This window comes from Lissotriton vulgaris, chromosome 4_1 (assembly GCF_964263255.1).
Source record: "Lissotriton vulgaris chromosome 4_1, aLisVul1.2, whole genome shotgun sequence".
Taxonomy (NCBI): domain Eukaryota; kingdom Metazoa; phylum Chordata; class Amphibia; order Caudata; family Salamandridae; genus Lissotriton; species Lissotriton vulgaris.
This window is the reverse complement of record NC_141691.1, coordinates 1,586,494,356-1,586,514,631: the sequence shown is the minus strand read 5'-3', so window position 1 is coordinate 1,586,514,631 and position 20,276 is coordinate 1,586,494,356. Positions and strand designations below refer to the sequence as shown.

Sequence of the window (20,276 nt, the reverse complement as noted above, 5' to 3'; positions counted from 1 at the left end):
TTCTGTGAGAAGTTCCTAGGATCGAAACGGTGCCTCTTTCGTCGTGACTTAAAGTATTTCTGCTCATGATGGTGCGTCACGTCACACTGGGGCACATTGCCGAAGACGTGTAGCCCAGGGAAAGGCGGCAGCCCAGGAGGCACGCTATAACCACTGCCCCGATCAGCTGCGACCCCGGAAATCGCTGAGTAACGGGTGAAGGCGGGAGAGACCAGGCTCAGAATGCCAGATTACGTGCTTGTCACGTCACGTGGTGTTGTTGCTAGGGACGCCTAAAGAGAATCCCTCCGAAGTGAAACAGACTAGGACACTGTCAGCTCAGTGATCTTCGAGGCCCTCCTTCCCTCCCTGTCAGTAGCTCGTGTGGTGTATTCGTGCCAGCGCGCGCTCACGCACACCCACCTCCTCGCGTGCTGCCCTGTCAGCCAATGGGGAGCGAGGCCGCGTGCGCACATTCAAACAGCGTTCTGGAAGGAGGCGGGCTGCAAGATTCGGCGGCACAGACAAACTAGATCATCAACAGAGGGAAAAGCAGCCGCTAGCCATAGCCGGAGACGGTGCCAAGCCGCGCAGCGCCGTGGACAGGCTCTGACAGGATCCGATCCCCTCCGTGCCGCGTGGAAACGCTGAGGCAGAGCTCTGAGGGGGACCATGCCACGGCCCCCGCACCGTCGGCGCTGAGTACACCACATCCCACGAGCTGCACCCTCAGTGCGGGCATGGCCCGGAGACCGCTACGCAGGTAAGAGTCTGCACCCGCCAGAGGGGATCCGCGCGCATGGAGGTGGAGATCTGCACCATGTTTAGAGGGGAGGATCCAAAAACTGACACTCCGTTCCGTGAAAAGTCAAATCTGCACATGCCCCACTGAGGGAGCCGCTGTTGTCTCGCTGACAGGCAGACCGGCCCAGGGCTCGGAGTCACAGGTGCCTCTGAGAGGATGCCCGGGACGGATGCGTGCCAGGCGCCTTCCCTGTCAGAAACTGATCAATGCCAGTGAGACCTAAGGGGGCTCTGGGACATCGATGGATTGGGAATGGTCGCCTCGTAGCTAGTAATGGAAATGGACACGCGCCATTAGTAATACCGAGGAAAACTTTTTTTAAAAATTATTTTTAAATGAGTGTATATCACTTTAAATTTCTGGTACTGGCAATGACTATTTACTCATTGGCGAGTCGTTTGGCAATTATAGGAGCAGTCAGTTAGACTTCTGGATATGTCGCCCTATAGCATGTATCTTTGGAAAGGTGTGCCCGGCGTGCCTAGGAAGAATGGTCGTATCAAGTCTGGCAGGTTCATATTTTGGAGCGATGACTCGCTTGGCACTTCATTTTCAACGAATGGTGACCAAGAAAGGTGATTTCCATGCCTGGCGTCTTAAATTGCTAGAAGAGTTGCCTAGGTTTGCGATTCGCATTTTGCACTTAAAACACGACCGCATAGATGACTGCGGCCTCGCTGTGACTGGCGCCGGACCTGTTACCGTCTTATAGCAAAGGGGTAAAATGGCCTGAAATAGTTTTGCTGAAAATCCGACCATATCCAGTGGCCGCATATCTTCCTGTCAATATACTGCAATGTTTTTTAAACATAGGGCTCGTGGATGCAAATATTTGTAGTTTCGAAATCACTCCGTTGAATGTTGTATTTTCGCCGTGCATCATAACATTCGCAAGTTTACCTCTTCTCCGATCTTGCGCCCATTTCCTCGATGAACTAGTATGTTGGCTCGTGGAACATGGTGTTTTTTTGGTCGACTAATTATAGTGCTGAGTGGGCCACAAGTAATACAGTGGATAGGAGGGATATTCAGGAGAGGGATTGCAGCATTGTGGACATGCTCAAATGCCACCATCATATCCAGGTCTTGCAGTTTTAATAACTCCCATTAGTTGGTATTGTTGGAGACACTTATCTAGTTTGTTTCTTATGGTGATGGCTGTCATCTCTTTTTATGTGTTGTCTGGATGTTTTTTTTTTAGCAATTCCATGAAACCTTTTTTTCCAAATGTATTTTCTAATTTAGCCAGAGGACCTCCTCAATTGCACTGCACGTTTGGTGGACAGCATAGATCGTTGCTCACCACAATTAATCAATACCGTTGTGTTTAGGTCAGTCTTCATTGTTGTGGGTGGATTTTATCGTCTAAACGTTGAGTGAATGGTAGTTAGTTATTTATTAATAAAGGCAGACTGGATGGTCCACATGGCTGATAACCAGACATAGGTACTATGTTCCATCTATGCACTTTTGCTTAGTGGCAGTTTAAAAATTCATATTTGCATTTTATAGATAGCAATAGATTCAGTGGCCTCATACTATGCTTTTTTTTGTTTTGGGGTTCTGATTTCGTGTGCCGAGAGTTTAACCCTGTAACAAACTAGAAAATGCTGCAGGCCTACACCGGTTATGACTTATGTCTAGACTTTTAAGCTAAAAAAAAAATAGCTTTCACGTACATGTTTTTGATGTGTGATTACATTAGTTTTGCACATCTTTTTATCCTCATTTTCCAACGTAAACGTTACATCTTGATTCAGAACTTTTGATTTGTTCTCAATTAAAACTGCCATCAACCTAATTTACCCAAGGACGTTTCCTTTAAGTAAACTTTTCTCAAGCTTACAAAGTATTTTATCTAAGAAGGAACTGTGCAGTTTGAGAAGAATATTATTTCTTTTACTGAACCATAGACAGATGTTCCAGTACACTAACAACAGGTCTATTTAAAGAATCTTTGTTAAAAGTTCAGATGTAAACCGAATAGTGTTGACGGCTGTTGTTTCAAAGCTACTTTCTGTATTCATATTTTTTCAAGATACATGTACAGTGCTCCTTATACTTTCTTGGTAGGTCTTAATCAAAAAGTACTTGAATAAATAATAATGGGATGATGTATCTTTATGTATACGTTATAAATATATTGCATGCCACAGAGGTTCCAGGACGGTATAGAGGCTATAGGCAGAGTACCTTGAAATGCGTGTGAAAGTCCAAGGTGGTAGTCCTAATAAGTGGGCCTTGCCTTCCCCCATGTGTGCGGCCTTTGCGCTCTTGAGGACCTCGACATGTGGATTAGCCTACATGAGTGCCCTCTCTGCTGCACATGCCGGTCCTGCTGGGATATTACTACTCACTTGCAGTAAGTTATTACAAGAAGGTAGTGATGTTTTCTTAATTAATATTAAGTCTTCTTGCCATAAGAAAATGATACACACGCAATTATAGGGAGATTAGTGTCTCCTACTTATAATGTAGCAAAGAGCTTCAATCTGTGCACTGTCCACTCTGGGATGGAGCTGAAACTAGAACTTCCAAACTGATTTAGGACAGAACAGTAATGGATCGTCCTTCAACAGAGTCAGGTTAACCATCAGTTCCAGACAGGTTGCAGAAATAGCATGGTGGTAAAACCTGTTCTGTCCGACACCCATGGCAATTTAGTGCCAGTCATAATGGCCGGTCGCCCACCATAAATCTGGAGATTAAGTGCGTCTGGCGGATCTTGGCACTTGAAAGACTGCCCTAGAAAGGATGCAGACTTTCAGAAAAAGTTTTTAGTACCGTGTTCCTAACGTGCTGGGCTGCCACTCTCAGCATATTAGGGATTTTGGTATGGTGCCATTGCAAACGAACCCCCCAATTTATATTTCCTTTTTCAACAACTGCATTTGGATGCATACATTCTAGTATGTTGCATGGCTCTGGCTTCTTCTCTGCCCGAGGTTTATCCCTAAAAGTGGCTTCGTACATGTCAGATCGAGTCGCTTTGGTTGAAAATCTTTCAGCGTCTTGGAGGAGAGGTCTAAATATAGTGGATTTTCAAATGCCACCTGTGTGGCAGTGGAAGCTCTACTACAATTGTTGGTGGAATTCTTCTAGCCAAGCTCTGAATAAAGGCCCTAGCAAGGTGTGCATTATACCAGAGGCTTGACTCTACTGGTTTACATTTTCATTTTCCTTTTAATATTGCTACTCCTATTTTAACTGCTGGAAATGTTACCCGTATATATTGTACGCTCTACACATTCAATCTGTAGGCAAGTGCTGGGAAGCGTGCGTTGTCACATGAGCATTAAACAAGGATACAGGCTTCTGGCCTGGGGCAATGCTGTGTAGAGAGGTATAGAGTGAAAAGAGAGGCAAGCTGGATGGCTGCCTGGCAGAGTTGCAAATACAAGGAAAGTTTGGTCTTTTTAAAAATTCTAATATCTTTCATAGTGTACATTGGCACGGAAACCTGCAAGTGGCATACAATTCAAGTAATCCGAGGTTTTCTTGTTTGTGTGATAAGATGTGATGGGAGTGTGGTATCATGTGCTAGAGGTTACAGCGCCTGTCTGAATTCACAGTTGTGTGGATACGGTCTCTCAGAACGAGGCATTCTCCTCAGAAGCTGTACTGCCACATTTCAAGCTGAGGATTGGCACCACTACTGAAGGGGAAGCCTGGTAAATTATAACAGTAATGCTTACTTTGAAGTTACGTTTATAGCTTATTGAAGAGTAACATGAAATGTACACTATCATCCTGTTGCCAGACAGAGATAACATTTTAGAGACTCTTAAGTTGTTTCAAACCACTGCTTGTCTCTGGAAATGTAAACACTATTCCAGTGAGCTGACTACGTTTAACAAGCATTGGCAAAGCCAATAAGTCTCGGCCTTAAAAGGCCAAGTTGTTGGATTTGCCAATGCTTCTTGGTAATGTCATGCTAATGCTTGCGTCAAAACGTATCGACGTGCATGGCCAACAATGTTTAAATGGCCTTTCTATTAAAGAAAACCCTTTGCAAGATGGCTGCTAATGGGTGTGTCGTGAACGGATCTTGGTTATGAATCTTGATTCATGGTGGCCATTTTAATTTACAACTCTGACATGTTGGACAACCATATTAGGGCAGCAAATTAAATTGTAAATATAAAAGTCAAAAAACATTGTGCAAAGAGCCAAAAAAGGAGCGAGCGGCACAGCACTGCTGTGCAGCTGCTTGACAAGCCTTGAAAAAAAATGCGAGTACCATCTGGTAGGGGATTGCAGGTGGGATAGTGGGGTTTTGAACACCAAAGGAGACAATGCCTAAAAGAAAAGAGAGAGTAGGGGTAAAATATCTTCCTTTTCTTCGTTCTCAGCTTTTTAAAAAAACCTTTTACTGGACTCTTTACATTTGCTGGCTTTAGTACTCTGTGCATTTTACTCCTGCTAACCAGTAGTAAAGTGCCTTTTCTCCCTCTTTAACATGGTTGAATTGGCATTTTCCTAATTGGTACTATTAACTTGTGTATCTGTCCCTACTAAACGGTAAAAAATGTTTACCCAGGGCCTGTAAGTTAAATGTCACTAGGAGACTATAGCTTCTATTGTGCAATCCACTACAGTGACGGTGTAAAACATGGCTTCAGGCCTACCAGTGCAGCCTGATTGTAGCAGTGTAAAGGTAGCATGACTTTACCTAAGTAAAAACTGCAATTCAATGTCTTAAAAGTAACCCATTCGGCAGAACAAAACCTCTCCTTTAAATATCAAGTCACCCTTTTGTAGGCCTTGAAGCCCACAAGGCAGAGAGCATGGTATTTGAAAACAGGACATGTTAAAAAAAATAATAAGGTTACCATGTCCTTACAATGACTAGCACCCAAAAGCTATTTTTCACTGTGGAGGCTTAGCTGTCCTATATAGAAAAGACAAGTACAGATTAAAAATCTTTTACTTATTTTTTAAATTCTCTTTGTTAATTAACAAAAAACAATATTGTGGTACAGCTTGTGACATGCGGTGCATAACCTATCACACATGCTGGTTCAATCGTGCAGTGGTACACACATAGATAGACACAATAACATAGGCTGCATACTGTCGAGAATCCCAAGATGCCTACTTGGAGCCAGTCGTAAGAAACTGGTCCCACAAGAGCTGTGTACAGTAGTGGGGACTAAGGCAGGCCAGAGTAATTTCTTAATGCATCTCATATTTTGTGATTTATAGGGGCAACCTCTCCCCTTGTTGATAAAATGTTAATGTGTCATGCACCAAGCTTGGTTCAAGTGCCATCTCTCCAGTTGCCGTAGTGCTGAGGATCCCCACAATTGTGCCACATTTTCATGCAACTACTAGGCCCAGGTTACAGAACAGGCATTTGTTTTGGGTATCTTTATTATCGCTTCAAATGCCCTGGACACAGAGTCTTCGGGGAGCAGCTTGAAGCCTGTGGGTGCCTGCAGGACCCACTGTACCCTCCCCCAGCACGGCTGTATGGCGTGGAACTCTCACAGCATATGCATAAATAATCCCTTTTGGGTTGCTGCTCCTGAGGCACACCTTGCTACCAGCCCTCCAATCATGGCCAGCAGTGCTCTAGTAGAATAGGTCCTATATCAAATATTTAGCTGAATGAGGTGAAACCCAGTCTTAATTGCCACCTCCTTAGGGCCCATGAGTGCCTCAGTCCCCTCCTCATCGGAAATTTTCACAAAGACCTTGCTCCCATAGCCCTGTAACACCTCCAGGGCGTCTGGCAGATTATTCATGAGCTTTCTGTATATAAGCGAGATCGCCTTGCATCTGAGGGGTTTGTCCATGCAGATGAAAATCTTGATATTGTATCTGAGGAATAAGAGTATCTGCAAAATAATTAAACCTGTATTTTAACAGTTTATTAAAAATCTAATTCAATGGGGAACTCAGATTTTTAATAAATATTAAGGAAATATAACTCTGGAAACTGCAGGTTAATTTTCATTTGCTCTCAGTCTTCTCCCTGCCACTTATTTGGCATTTGAATAGGTATAAAATGCCCCCAGGAGCAAAAATAGGCTAACTGTGAGCATCCTTTTTGATGTTTTTTTCGAACCCTACTTTATTTCTATCATGGGCCTGTCTCTGTGTTTATTGGAGGTACAGTGGGCTGCCTCAAACTGTATTTTAGTGTTAGATGAGGTCCTCCCTGCTACCACTACAATTTGTAATTCCATGTTCAGAACAGGCATTTACCCAGTCACTTTAAAAAAGACCCTCATCAAACCTCTGTTAAAGAAACCACATCTCGACATGGAAGAATTAAAGAGCTACCGTCCAATCGCTAACCTCCCAGCTTTGGCGAAAATTGCCGAAAAAGCACTGAACTTACAACTCTCGGCCTTCATAGAGGAACATCACTTACTTGATGAATCCCAGTTTGGCTTTCGCCAATACCATGGGACGGAGACGGCCTTGATTAAAGCCGCGGATGATATTAGATCCATTCGTGACGCCAGAGGGACAGCAGTCTTAATACTGCTTGACTTGTCGGCGGCTTTCGACACGGTCGATCACGCCATTTTGATCGACCGTGTCGAAAACATGGGTGTCCAACAAAATGCCAAGAAACTCCTGGCCTCCTTTCTGGCTGATAGGACTCAGGTGGTTACAATGGGATCCTTCCACTCATCCACCCTGTCGCTGCCATGTGGAGTACCTCAAGGCTCATCCCTTAGTCCGACACTTTTTAACATTTATGTGTCGGACCTAGCCAATGTCATCCGAGCACATGGGATGAGCCTTACCTCCTATACAGACGACACTCAGTTGGTCCTTGCCATCAGGAATGATGGCCATAAAATAGCAGACGACTTCAAATTGGGCATGTTGGCAATAGGGAATTGGATGGCCTCCAATTGCCTAAAATGAAATTCAGACAAGTCGGAAGTAGTTATCTTCGGACATCTGACCCCGGAATGGTCCTCCCGTTGGTGGCCTTTGTCACTGGGTCCTCCTCCTGAGCCTGTTACCAAGGTGAGGAATCTGGGAGTTATTTTTGATGACCGCCTCACTTTTCTCCCTCATGCCAATCAGATCACTTCCTCCGCCTTTCACAAACAGACTCATCAAAAAAATCCTTCCCTTCCTTCCTGATACAGCTGGCAAAACCTTGGTTACTTCCCTGGTACTGTCCACCTTGGATTATTGCAACGCATTGTTCCTAAACGCACAAGAAAGAGTCCTAAACAAAATGCAAATTATTCAAAATTCAGCCGCTAGGCTTCTGGGAAGAATCCCCAAATATCAATCTGTTTCGGAAACCATCAGAGACTTACACTGGTTACCCATTAGAAGCAGAATAAAATTCAAAACTCTCTGTATAGTTTACAAGGCCTTGCACAACCTGGGACCAGTTTTTCTCATTCAAAATCTGACCCCCTACTGCCCCCCAGATCACTACGCTCCTCCAGTCTACATGATCTTGTGGTACCCCGTACCAAATCTGTTTCATGGGGAGACAGAAGATTTCTTGTGTCAGCCCCTAAACTATGGAATACTCTGCAGCATTCGATTAAAACAAGCCCCTTGCTTTGGTCCTTTCGTAAACAACTCAAGACCTGGCTTTTTAATCAGTAATCTCAGTCCTCCCCTCTCTGGTTAAATACTGCAGATATCTTAGCACCGAGATTCCCACGGGCCTTCGTTCGCGCTCTATAAATGTTGTTAATAAATAAATAAATAAATAAATAAATAAGATTCTAGGATTACCATAGTACACTACCCCCTTCATCCACTCCCAGACCTCAGAGCCCAAGTTTAGTGTGACCGAAGACTTTTGCCATATTAAATCTTCCCAAAGTAGGTCAGGTTGTCCCCGGGAACGTTTGTACCCTATTCGTTAGGGCATGCCCAAGAGTCATTCCCCCCACTATCTTGTTCCAGGTATAAATGTGGCATCTCTGGGCACCCACTTTAGAACGCTGCTGGGCCTGAGGGAAATCAGAAGAGAACTGAACCTGCTATCTGCGACCTGAGGAAAGGCCTGAAGGACTGGACCTTCTCTCTTGTAACCAGAACAAAGAAGTGGACTCCAAGGGTCCTAAGACTGACCTCCTGATCGAGTTACAGGGATACAGCAAGGTACAGGATGCGTTTCTGCAACTACCTGACTGATCAGCTGTAACTGGACCTGGACTGGACCCCGCTGTTGGCCCCTGTCTGACACACTGCGAGTCTCTTAATACCTCCCTGAAGTAGTGGGGACCTTTAGAACTGTATTCCTGTGGTGGTTAGGGACTCACAGGACTAAAGTGAGAAGGTTGGTCTATCTGATCCGCGCACAATAGCGGTCAGCGCCAAATTGCATCTGTGCCCCAGTCTTCTGTGACCAGTGACTATCATTGGCACTTTGTGCTGTTCCAACTTACAACTTTAAATATTCATATTTCAAGTACCCTTACTGTATTTTTTTCTTCATGTTGGTGTCATTTTATGTATTACGTTTTACCTTATCTTTCTAATTTGGTTTAGGATTTTTATTGTTTTGTATTTCAACTTTATTGCTGTTTTGGTAATGCATAAATATTTCAGACCTTGCTCTAAGCTAAGCCTGTCTGCTTTGTTTCATAGCTACCAGAGTGTTGAGCTCAGATTTATTTTGAGAATGGGAGTGCTAACCCTGACAAGGGTTACAACTATTCCCTGAGGTGCATAGGTCCCTCCTCAAATCATCTAAATTTCTTACAAGAGTCATTAACGGAGGTAGTGAGAGGATCCAAGCATATGAGGGTTTCACCGGTGTTGGTGGGTGACTCCCGTCTCTCTTCTGGACTCAAGCATACATTGATTAGTTCCCCTCTGCATTCGCTCTCCCTGAAATAAAAAAAAACACAAAGTTACACCCTGCCTGTCATTGCAGCCTCCCAAGAAGCAAAAAAGTAAACAATGGCTTGAACAATGCCCTTCCTGCCATCTCCTTACCCCCCATTAAACAAGTATTGTGCACTGCTGCCTCCCACATGTTTCTGTTGAAGTATCTGTGTGTAATTTGTGTTTTATGACTGCAATGTCTTGGTTTAATATTTGCAAAACACCCAAGAAACATAAAAATGTTGAATTGTATCTTTTGGTTGAAATCTCAAAGTAGAGCTCAGTGACTAACTGTGTCTTGTGGGGTTTGGTTCTTAATGTAATATTGAAAACTTGGCATTTGACCTTGAAGGGGAGCTCGTGTGCATGGAAGAACAAGAGCGGCACTTTTACCTCAGTAGAGAGTGCATCATGGCTTGCTGCTGTTGAGTGCACTTGAGTTATAGAAGGTCACCACTACATTTGGATTAACTACAATTATGCCAGGTAGGACCACCTGGTGACTCCAAAAGTAGTAGTGGCTTATCCACAGATGCAGGTGCTGCCATTACTCACTGAGGATGTCCACTAGAAGCCACAGATGTTCACTCTATGTCAGAGATGGTGTTCTTAGCTAGGGACATCCACCAGATTCTGGGGATGCCCACACTGCATGTGCAGCCACAATTATACAAGGGATGGCTATAGTACGGCAGGGATTTACATTGTGGGATCCTAGTTAAAAAAGCAAGCAATCAACCCCTTGATAGGGAGCATGCATTGTAAAGTATTTAACCACGTTTTTTGACCGCTAAATTCGACTAGCCAGCCAAATAATTAGATTAGCGCTTAATATGCAGCAACCATCTCATAAGCTGATTCCCTAATGTTGATCTGCTTTTGGGGATTTTTCCACGCCAGTCCACGGAGAACGCTCTTAGAGCAGCCATTCGGGAGACCCTTTTGGGAAGACATTTCTCAAACTGCCCTTGGATAATACACTTGCAAAATGCCCTGAAAACTTGACGGTTATACACCAACAGCTCAAGCACTTTTTCAATTGGTAGCCACAAAAAACAGTTAAATACTTGTCCTTTGCTAGAAATGTTCAAGGGCTAAATACATTAAAAAAAAAATCATGGACAGTCCTGCCAGGGGAAAAATGTCAAACTGCTTATAGGTTCCAGTGGCATGAAGGACAAGTCTACATTTTATGTAAATCTGTATTCAACTGTTCGTTTACTGAACTTTAGATCTGCGTGGCAATCATAATAAGGTGCCTGAAATGTTGCTGATAAATGTGACGCGCAGTTTGAATTCTTACTTAGCCTTGTATGCGTGTGCCTGAAATTGACCGAACGTCAAAAATGGTTTTGACAATTTGTATTACCACCCAAGGTTGTCATCTAGCTCTAGACCAATTGGGTGTCATAAATCCCCAAATGTCTGCAAATGTAGACAACTTCCTGGAAGTTGCTTTCGTCTTTTGCATAAAGAAGAGAGTTGTTAAACTTTGGAGTTTGAATTGGTAGTCTGGATGACCCTTTTCGAGCTGAAACTAATGTTTTTTCACACTGATTTAATGCTGTCACTGGATCTGATGGTCTGGGAATGCATGTTATCTGACAGCCGACTAACATAAATTGGGCATCCTTGACACCATTCGAGAATCCCTGGCATTTTAAACAGGATCGGCCCATGGAAGGTGGTAGTAAATAAAAGCACTTGTTGATATTTAGGTACCAGTCTAGTGCATTTGCTATAAGCTTTTGTTTGGGGGGGAGGGAGCGATTCGTTTATTAACCTAAAACAACACCTAGTATTGGAGGGCAAAATATGTGCGTTTTCAGAAAATGCAGCATGATGTTTGAGGTCCGTTTTAGTGCATTTCCAAATGTATATTAAGATCTAATGTTTGACCGATTTATCAATGCTTATTTGGTGCATTTTTTTGCAGGTGTTAATATTTTGATACTACAGGGCAGTTGCGGATACTGCTCTTACGTTCTCAATTGTTTTAAAAGTCCTGTCTTCATTGCTACAATTTTTTGATGATATTGCTAACTTTTCTGGAGGCTTGCACAGCTATGTGTTGTGTAAGGGAGGAGATATGCCTGCTCTTTCTGCAGTTGGTAATATAGCGCTACCAGTGTAACTTCTCCAACCTCACGAATAATGATGCTGTCTAAAGCCTGCGGGTGTGAGATGAGTGTAACTCTTCATTGTCCTATCCCATCCTTTAAGTAGATTGTTTGTGGTATAAGTTGGTTGCTCATTTGCTTGGAAGAGACAAGATCTGTACATTGAAGGAGTAGACTATAAAAATCTTGAAAATGGACTGAAGGCTCTGTTGAATTGTTGAGCCTAGGTATCTGAAGCACCTGTATAAACAATGCCCTTTCAGCCAGTGCTTTTAAAACTTGCCTGAAAATATTACTGTAGCCTCATTTTTTTCAAAGTATTATTTGCTGGCAACCTCTCCCACCCAATTGACCCTATCGAGTGTCAGACATGATTGGTGTAACAGTCACTATTTGTGCAAAACGTGGCTAATTTATTGGAACATTGATCTGAAAAGTGCAACATTTGACCCCAATTTTTTGTATAGGGTTCTTCTTCTCTAGGAAGGAACCTTTTCTCCGGTCTCTCAAACCCACTCAGCTGATTTAACTCTGTAGCTTCCTTCATCCAGCCACACATTGTAATGTGGGGCAACAATTGAAACCCTACCACTTTGTGAATTCACCAGCTGCCACTGCTTTAAAGTATTGCATGTGCTTGTTCACTACCTGTCAGCAGGTTGTGTAACTGAATGTGCAGTTACCAAGATCTGTTTGGCTTGAGAGCCCCTGATGACACTGCGAGCTCAAGAATAGTTACATTTCAGTGCTGTGTGGGGTTGGTAGGAAAATGTCGGTTTTGGCTAAAAGTGAGTTCCTAGAACTAAGAAAAATAGATAATTATTGCACAATATAAGATGGCCAGGAAGGCTATGATTGGTGCTTTTATGCTTTTTCACCATATGACTTCACGCACACTTAAGTTAGTGCAAAGATATTTTAATACCTCTCAGGGTATTGGAGTTAATATTTAAAAAAAACATTAGTTTCATTCTATAGTATGGGTAACACCACATGCAGTTTCACTAAGTGGTTTAGACTTAATCTTAGAAACATAAAAGCTGTGTCGCTGCTGCACCACAGACACAATGCTCACTTACCAGCTGTTTCACAGTCTGACCACCCCACTCTGGTAAATCTTCACTTCAGCAGTAGTCCATAGTTGTAGTCTTTGGAAGGAGTCTATTTTCAAACAATGTGAATGTTCCGGAAGCCAACCGTTCCCTGCCATCCACTTCAGCAGGTGATCTGAGACAGAGCCAGTCCTGGAATGGCCTTCAGAAAGCTGATCCACTCGTGGCGGTGATGGAGAGACAGAATCATCCACACCAGGAGCTATGTCTGGAGTGTGTTGGTGGAAATTCTCCATTTACAAGCAATGGATTTTTCAGCTTTGCAGCCAGATCCCATTGTGTCCAGTAGGTCCTTTTTCTGATTATGGAATTTCCTTGGTTTCCTTTAAAGGTTATACAAATGATTTTTCTAAAGTTAACTATAGTAGCCTAAACGTTGATGATCATTAAAATTGATTGGCAAATCAAGAATGATTGTACATACAATTCTATTGTGTAGATTGTTGGTCTCACACCAAAGCAGAATACCCCAGGCTCAGAATTTGAGAAATCCAGCTTCCAAGGCCTTGAGTGTTTAAATCGTTACTTTTTTTCCTAGGAGCTAAATGTATGTTCCTTAAAGAGCCAGCTCTTCAGTTGGCACTGCATTGCATTCAGTGTAGTCAAGGCCCAGTTCCGAATTTCCAAAGATAAACACCTCTGAAACTGAATACTCCGTGCTTCAGTCTAGCATTCTCTTCAGAACCTTCATAGGCATCATTTTTTGTTTTGATAAAGTGTGCAGGCCTGTCAACAGAGATGATTGGCTTTGTTTTTTTAACTATTTATGTGTAACATTGTGAAAACGTTTCCTCCGACTAATAACTGAAATATGTCGTGCTGTGCTGCCATGCCAGAGTTTTAAGAAATCTGTTCACTGTGTCTCTAAGGGAACACTTGATTAGCCTTCAAATAGTTTTGTAACTGTGAATGTCCATTTATTTCTCTAACACTTGCTACTAGAATTGAAACCTTTTCTAGTAGGCTCCTGACCTCAGACCAGATGAGCAGACGCTGTGATTAAACACTCTGATCTCATAGTTCTGTTGGCAGCCTTCCCTCTCGCTCACACTCCCACCCTTACTTCTGTGGTAGGGCCCTGGGTTTCTTCTGAGGAAACCATGAGATGCGTAATCTGAAATAAGCGTTTAAAATGATTTTTTTTAACAATGAATCTAAGGATTTGGGGCTCGATGCGTTTTTTAAAGGATTGTAAGTAAACCCAGATGACAGTTTTGTAGAAGATGTTATACCCTGCTGGGGAAAATGGAAGCAATATATTGATAGAGTTTGGGACCATTTGAAGAGCTGAATGCTGCTCATATCAAATAAACATGTTGGATCGCTTCTGTTTTAGACTTGGTGTACTTCAGATTCGCACGGTCTTTGGCAACTATTCTCGTTTTAATAAAAGACTTGGTTGATCTTAGTGATACCTTTTTATTTTGTCAAACAACGAAGCGCAAAGTATAACATACTGATGTTCTTTCACAAACCTATTGGAAGCCGCATTTTTTTCTTGTTGATCAAGAAAGGTGCATGAAATCCTGACCACTGTCGCGCAGTGTATTGGGAAGTGTTAAACTCCAAGATTCTGAAATGTTTTTCTTTGGCTGCTGCTCTTACAACCTGCAATCTGTATGAATGAATGGTATGCGTGAATTCGTGGGTGTATTTTCAGCAATCGAGTCACAGATGATCAAAACACACGACCGGCGAATACACCACAGGCCTCGCGCTTGCCAGTGGCAAACACTGTAAAAAGCATCTTTGTGGCGTGCAAAAGCAGTTTGTTTTAGATCTCATATCGCAATAATATCACAGCAAGCATTATTGTGTAAAGCACTTCAGTTAGTTTAAAGTTAATTGCAAGTTGTGCTTTTATTCATTCATCTCCAAGAAGTACAAATCGGCTTGCAGTGAAATGGCATAGTAGTATAAATAACATGTACGAATTATTGCAAACGTCCTGCTCTTTCGCGCCCCTTCCCACTTTTGGTTTCAGAATTTCACCATATACTCGTATTTTCTTTGCGTCCATTTCACATCATTTTCTGTAATGAAGACATGTGGCGTTCTTTTTTAATTATTCACTTGCTAGTAGAAATCTGATTAAAATCAAATAGTCGCCATTGTCTCCCTAGCTGATGATTCCTCCGCTGCGCCATCTTTGCTGCCTGTTTGTCTTCCCAGAATTAATTGAGGCGCTTCCTGACCCTGCAACACCTGCTCGGTCGTCACAGCCGAGAAAGGCTAACGGAGTCGGACATGCGTGTGCAGACAGAACCCGCGCCTTTTTCTCGCCGGCACCGTATGTCGCAGAGATAAGATGACTTTGTGGCCAATGGCGCCAAATTTAGCATCTAAGAAACTTCAGCCGGCATGTACCCGCCCAACAGATTTCATTTTTTAGTCAGTATCGTGGATGCCAATTTAGACTGGGTCGGCAGAGTTATAGAGCAGTGACTATTTAAATGCTTTTTCTGTTATATCCATGACCCAGTGGATCACATAACAGACCCAAAGCATGAGTAAGGGGATACAGATCAATGTATGATGATAAAATCTACGCATTTGTTTAATTTTATCCGTAGTATGTATGACTAGATCTTACCTCAGCACTGTAAATCGAGCGTGTACAGGGGACCCGTTTGGATTATTTTTCCTGTGTATCCACCCACGGCCGGCGCGTGAATCCCTTCAATAAATAAGTTGTGTCCGATGGGGCTGTGCTCGAGAATGCTTGCTCCACAGCAGTTCGGATGCATAATGCAAATGAAGGTGTGCCAGCCTCTCGTTTCCCCCAGGAGCAGCTTGCGGTGGCATTGTGCACTTGGGCGGCCTGCTGCAGGCCCGCTTTGCAGATGGGCCGTGGGCTCGCGGCAGATGCCCGGGCTCTGTCGCGGTCCTATTGTGTGGGCAGGGCCGTCTCCCTGACCCCGGGGGCGCGGAACAGCAAGCCCTTTGTTCGCCTCTGTTGGCAGGCCCTTGAGCGCAGCACGCACTGGTCACAGGTTAAAAGGGTTGGATGTCCGTGAATGAAGTCTGCTTGGGTTTTTGTGTTGTCCTTTTAGTTGCGTCATGTTATGTTATGAGTTATGCTGCACAAGAAGAAGGCGAGAGGGCTAGAAGTCATCGAGACAAGTGAAAAACTCCACGATTGTAGTTTCTTCTGCCAATTCCAGAGTCTCAGGTTGTTAGGGACTGTTCGCTGCCATTAACCCTAAACAAAACGTTTTTGTATTCGATTGTTGGTGTGTCCTGATCAAATTGCACTTTAATCCAAGGTCTTTAATTTGCTCTGTATTAAGGGGCAGTGGTGCGTTTTAATTGCACCTTTTAGGTGTTAAGTCAAGGGAAATTTCATGGGATTTGCTTTCTTAGGTGAGACTGGACCCACCCTCTCAATATAATCCTGGACAGCTGACATGTAAGCCTTTACAAAACCTGGTTGCGCTAGCAGACGCGCCCACTATAAAACACACACTGTTGTTGCCCATCTGATATAAATATTAGGGTCGTTGGGGGAGCTGTACCTTTTTTGGTTATGTTCATACATAGAGAAATACATGCACTTCTCATGTCCGAACGATCATTGTTTTTTTAATAAACGTTAAAATATATTTGTGTTCTCTCAAAAATCTGTTTAACTTCCTGTCGAGTTGAGTACCACTGTTAGCTAATCTTACTTGCACTGCTGGAGGCTGCTGACTAGGGTGAAAGCAGTACAGTTGGAATCCTCTGGATTGACTACATAAGAGGAACTTACCTTTTTTTGACAGAAAGTTCTTTGTGCCCGGTTTAACACTTCATGGTTTGGCATACTCGCATTGCTTTGCACTGTTATGTGTTCTGTTATTTGGAAACTAAGTCCTGTCAATAATAGTGCTGGTCTGATTTGTATTTTAGAGATCGTTATCTGTCATAAATCAGAGTTGAGGCTTCTCTTTCCCTTTATAAGGCAATTCTTTAGACTTTACTGTCCTGTTTCTCCCACCCTCCTCAGTGGAATATTGTTAAGCGTGCCGTCAGCAGTTTAGTACTTTTCTTCATTTAGCTTTGTCCCAGCCTCAGCTTTTCTGGTGTGATGACGAATTTGAGCTCTGAGCGGGATAAGGACCTAATAGACCTTTTACTGACAGCAGCGGTTAAGTTTGTGCTAACCAACTGGAAAGACACAAGCAAAACTTCATACAAAGGATGGATCCTGCAACACTACTTGTAATTGTAAACTGTATATAAAAATAAAATTGAAAAAAAAGGGCGGCGAGCCATAGATTGATGGTCAGGGTCCCCCACTTCTAGCTGCTGGCCTCCACAGATCTCGGGGTTCTTGGTCAAGATCTGCATTTAGAGAGCAACTCTACTTTTAACAGATTGTTCTGTCTGGATCCCAGTAGGATCTCTGTAAGTTGAGACTGCAGATTCTAAACAACTCCACATGATCGCCTGATTGGACCATGGTGTTGTCAGATAATCCTATTGTATTGTTTATATATTACCTACTGGCGGTTGCCAGTAGATACTTATAGTTAGAACCTAGTTTCCATAGGAATTTTTTTTTGATTTGCTAATAAATTTGGCGTAGTTTCACAAATCTTCGCGAAATTCTAAAAAAAAAAGTCTATTCAGGTCAGCTCCTATCCTGAGAGTTTGGTGGTAATTCGTAAAGCGGGGGCTGAGAAAAAAGGGGGGTCCCAAAACGCGTTTTTCGTGTGTTAATTTCCATAGAAAATGTTGATAGGCTACAGCCCAAACTGCTTAACAGAATTACCCCCACATTTCGCAAAAATGTAGTGCTTGGTTCAGAAAGCGACCTTTTTTTTAAATGGTGTAAATCCGTTCAGTAGTTGCTGAGAAATTCAAAAAGTAAGAGTAAAAAAAATCTATTTCCCATAAGAAACTTTAGGCAAGGCTACAGCCGAAACTGCTGAACAGAATTACCCCAAATTTGGCAAAAATGTAGTGCTTGGTTCAGAAAGTGACCTTTTTAGGTTTTGCCTGCAAGTGCTCACGTAGTGAGCATGCGCTAAAAAACCTATTGAGTTCTATATATGATCGATGACCCGCCTCTGCCTCTCATTGGCTAGCTCCATAAATGGAGACTAGCCATTGGGAGACAGAGGCTGTCAATCGCGCTTTCTCTCGAAAACGTGATTCGGGGGCGTTTCTGGTGCTTTTTTTAAGCCCCGCCCCTTTGTCCCGGGCCGCGCTGCGATTGGCTGCCGGCCCGGGACACCCCCGTGACGTCAGCGAATCACAGCACGGCCCGGGACCTGACTTGTTTTTTTTTTTTTTTGCCAACGGTGTTTTATTCCAGCATCTATAACTTCTCCCTCCTAAAACATCCCTTCTCCCACGAACGTCCGCATCTCCCTTTCCCAGAACCTCGCTCTGGTTCTTTCCCGCATGTTGCTGCGTTTGGCAGCGGTCGAGGCACCCTTCGTTTCAAGGCCAGTGTGAGCGCGCAGCCTCATCTGAATTCCTCCCGCTGCGCTGGAGGTCGCTCCCCCTTTCGCAAAAGTGCTGCCGCGCGCCATCAAGGGAAAAGCCATTAAGTTCTATCAGACAGCAGGCCGCATGGCTGAGATAGCATCATGGCCCGCAGAGATAGTCGGTTGCCTTGGGGCGAGGGGGAGGGGAGACTGCAGTCCTCGCTCACAGGTGCCGTATGTGCTCGAGCTCAGTCAGGCAGGCTGTAGGCGACGAAGGAGGCTGCGCTGCGACCATGCTCTCCCTGCTGGTGGCGGGCGCCCTGGTGGCCCTGGCGCTCTTCCTGTTTCTGGCTTTCTGGAAGAAGAGGGATCCCAACCTGCCCCCCGGGCCGCCGCCCTGGCCCTTTATTGGCAACCTGCACCAGCTGGACAAGAACGAGCCGCACGCCACGCTACTGCAGGTGGGTGAACGCCCCTGACTTGTTTGAGTCAGGGGCTATCTGGTGTCTGCTGGGGAAACTTCAAGACAACACGATTGTGTGCTGGGCTCAGGTGGAGTTAATTGTCTGCTAAACGCCCTGCCTCCATTCAAGGTTTTGTTTACCGAACAAGAAAAAAACACAGAGGACTCTCAGCTCGGCTGCCTCGGGCATGAAACTTAAATTTTCTTTTTTTCTCGGAAAAGATATTGAATTTCAGGTCACGGGATTAGGAAGAACACTTCTAGAGGGTTGCTTTCTCGAAATAAAAGGAAGCCAAGGCAGCTGGCAGGGATTAGGGTGAGCTGGTGTCTGCCCTTTCAAACGGTTTACATTTTATTCTTACAAGACATTGTATCTGCGCCTTTCTGGGGGAAGCCGTCCAGCCTTCGAAGTGTTCATTTGACCGATTATCAAGTAATGGTGGGCGGGTCCCGAAGTTCGAGGGATGTCTGAGGTCTGGCTACAGATGGCTTGAGCGGGTGCAAACAGAGCTCGAGTCAACAAGACAACGACAATGTAGCAAGCAATGTACGTAGTGGCTTCGGGTCAGAGCTCTGCAGCCACAAGTTTGTATTGTTAATGTTTCACTTTCAGAATAATTAAACAAAATATAATCGACGCGCCTGTCCTATTTGTATGTACAATTAAAGCATTTTTCACGTCAAATGATTGTTGCTTTGTTTTCATCGATAAGAAAAAGTTGACAGAATATTAAATGACAATATTTCTGTTAATAGAAATGTTTCCAAAAATTCGATTTTTGAGGAGTTGTGATGCAAGGATTATTCAATGGTAAAACAAATAATTTTAAAATGTTCCTTTTTACTTTGTTTTTTATTAAGGGTTCCGTGCGTGGCACTGTGTTTTCACTTTGACTTAGTGTAAAGTGTGATTTAGTAGAATGTGTGACAGCCTTTTAAAATGACACATATCAATGAGCTAAACAAAACGTTGCGCCCTTTTTATCGGCTCTCTTTCAGTGGACTTGCCGTCTTAACAATCTAAATGCAGTAAGTACCGACAACACAAGCACGCTTTACAAGCAGGCAGCAGTTCAGAAGGGCGTGGTCAACTGAACCTTACCTGTGAGTGGCAGCAGGCGTTTCTGCTATTTGTAGCGCCTCACGAACGTGAACGTTATTTGAGGAGCTGGAGTATGTAAACATTTCGGCTCGTTAGTGCTTGTTTGTGGCTCTTGTCGAGACCTTTGAGTTTACCTTACGGCAACACACTTCTGTGTCAAGCAGTGCGGGCCGCCCTGCCTCTCTGCAGCCCCCCCCTCTCTTCTGCAGGTTTGCTTTGCCCCAGCGGTGCTTTCACAGCAGAGGTGGGAAGGGGGCGGGGCGTCTGCTTTATGGCTTCGGCTTTTCCAACCAAGGCTGCAGCTCTGCTGCTGGCAACTGGCTTGCATCTGACCGTGGAAAGCATCTCAGGCCCAGCAATTAAACGGCAAAGGGGTTAAACAAGCAAACTCTGGACTCAATCGAACCCACATGCATGGCGGAGCGAAGCCGAAGTTCGGAGATTCATTACTTTGC

General features: G+C 43.9%; 1 protein-coding gene across 1 annotated transcript in view; it reads left to right on the top strand.

The window, feature by feature from the left end:
- Nucleotides 1–493: 493 nt before the first annotated feature.
- The window catches only part of MYBL1 (MYB proto-oncogene like 1), a 610,566-nt gene continuing 590,783 nt past the window's right edge, over nt 494–20,276 (top strand). The window contains exon 1 of the mRNA XM_086965817.1: nt 494–742. Within this exon, the coding sequence (XP_086821943.1) occupies nt 720–742 (23 nt within the window). The 5' untranslated portion in view covers nt 494–719. The remainder of the gene's footprint in view (nt 743–20,276) is intronic.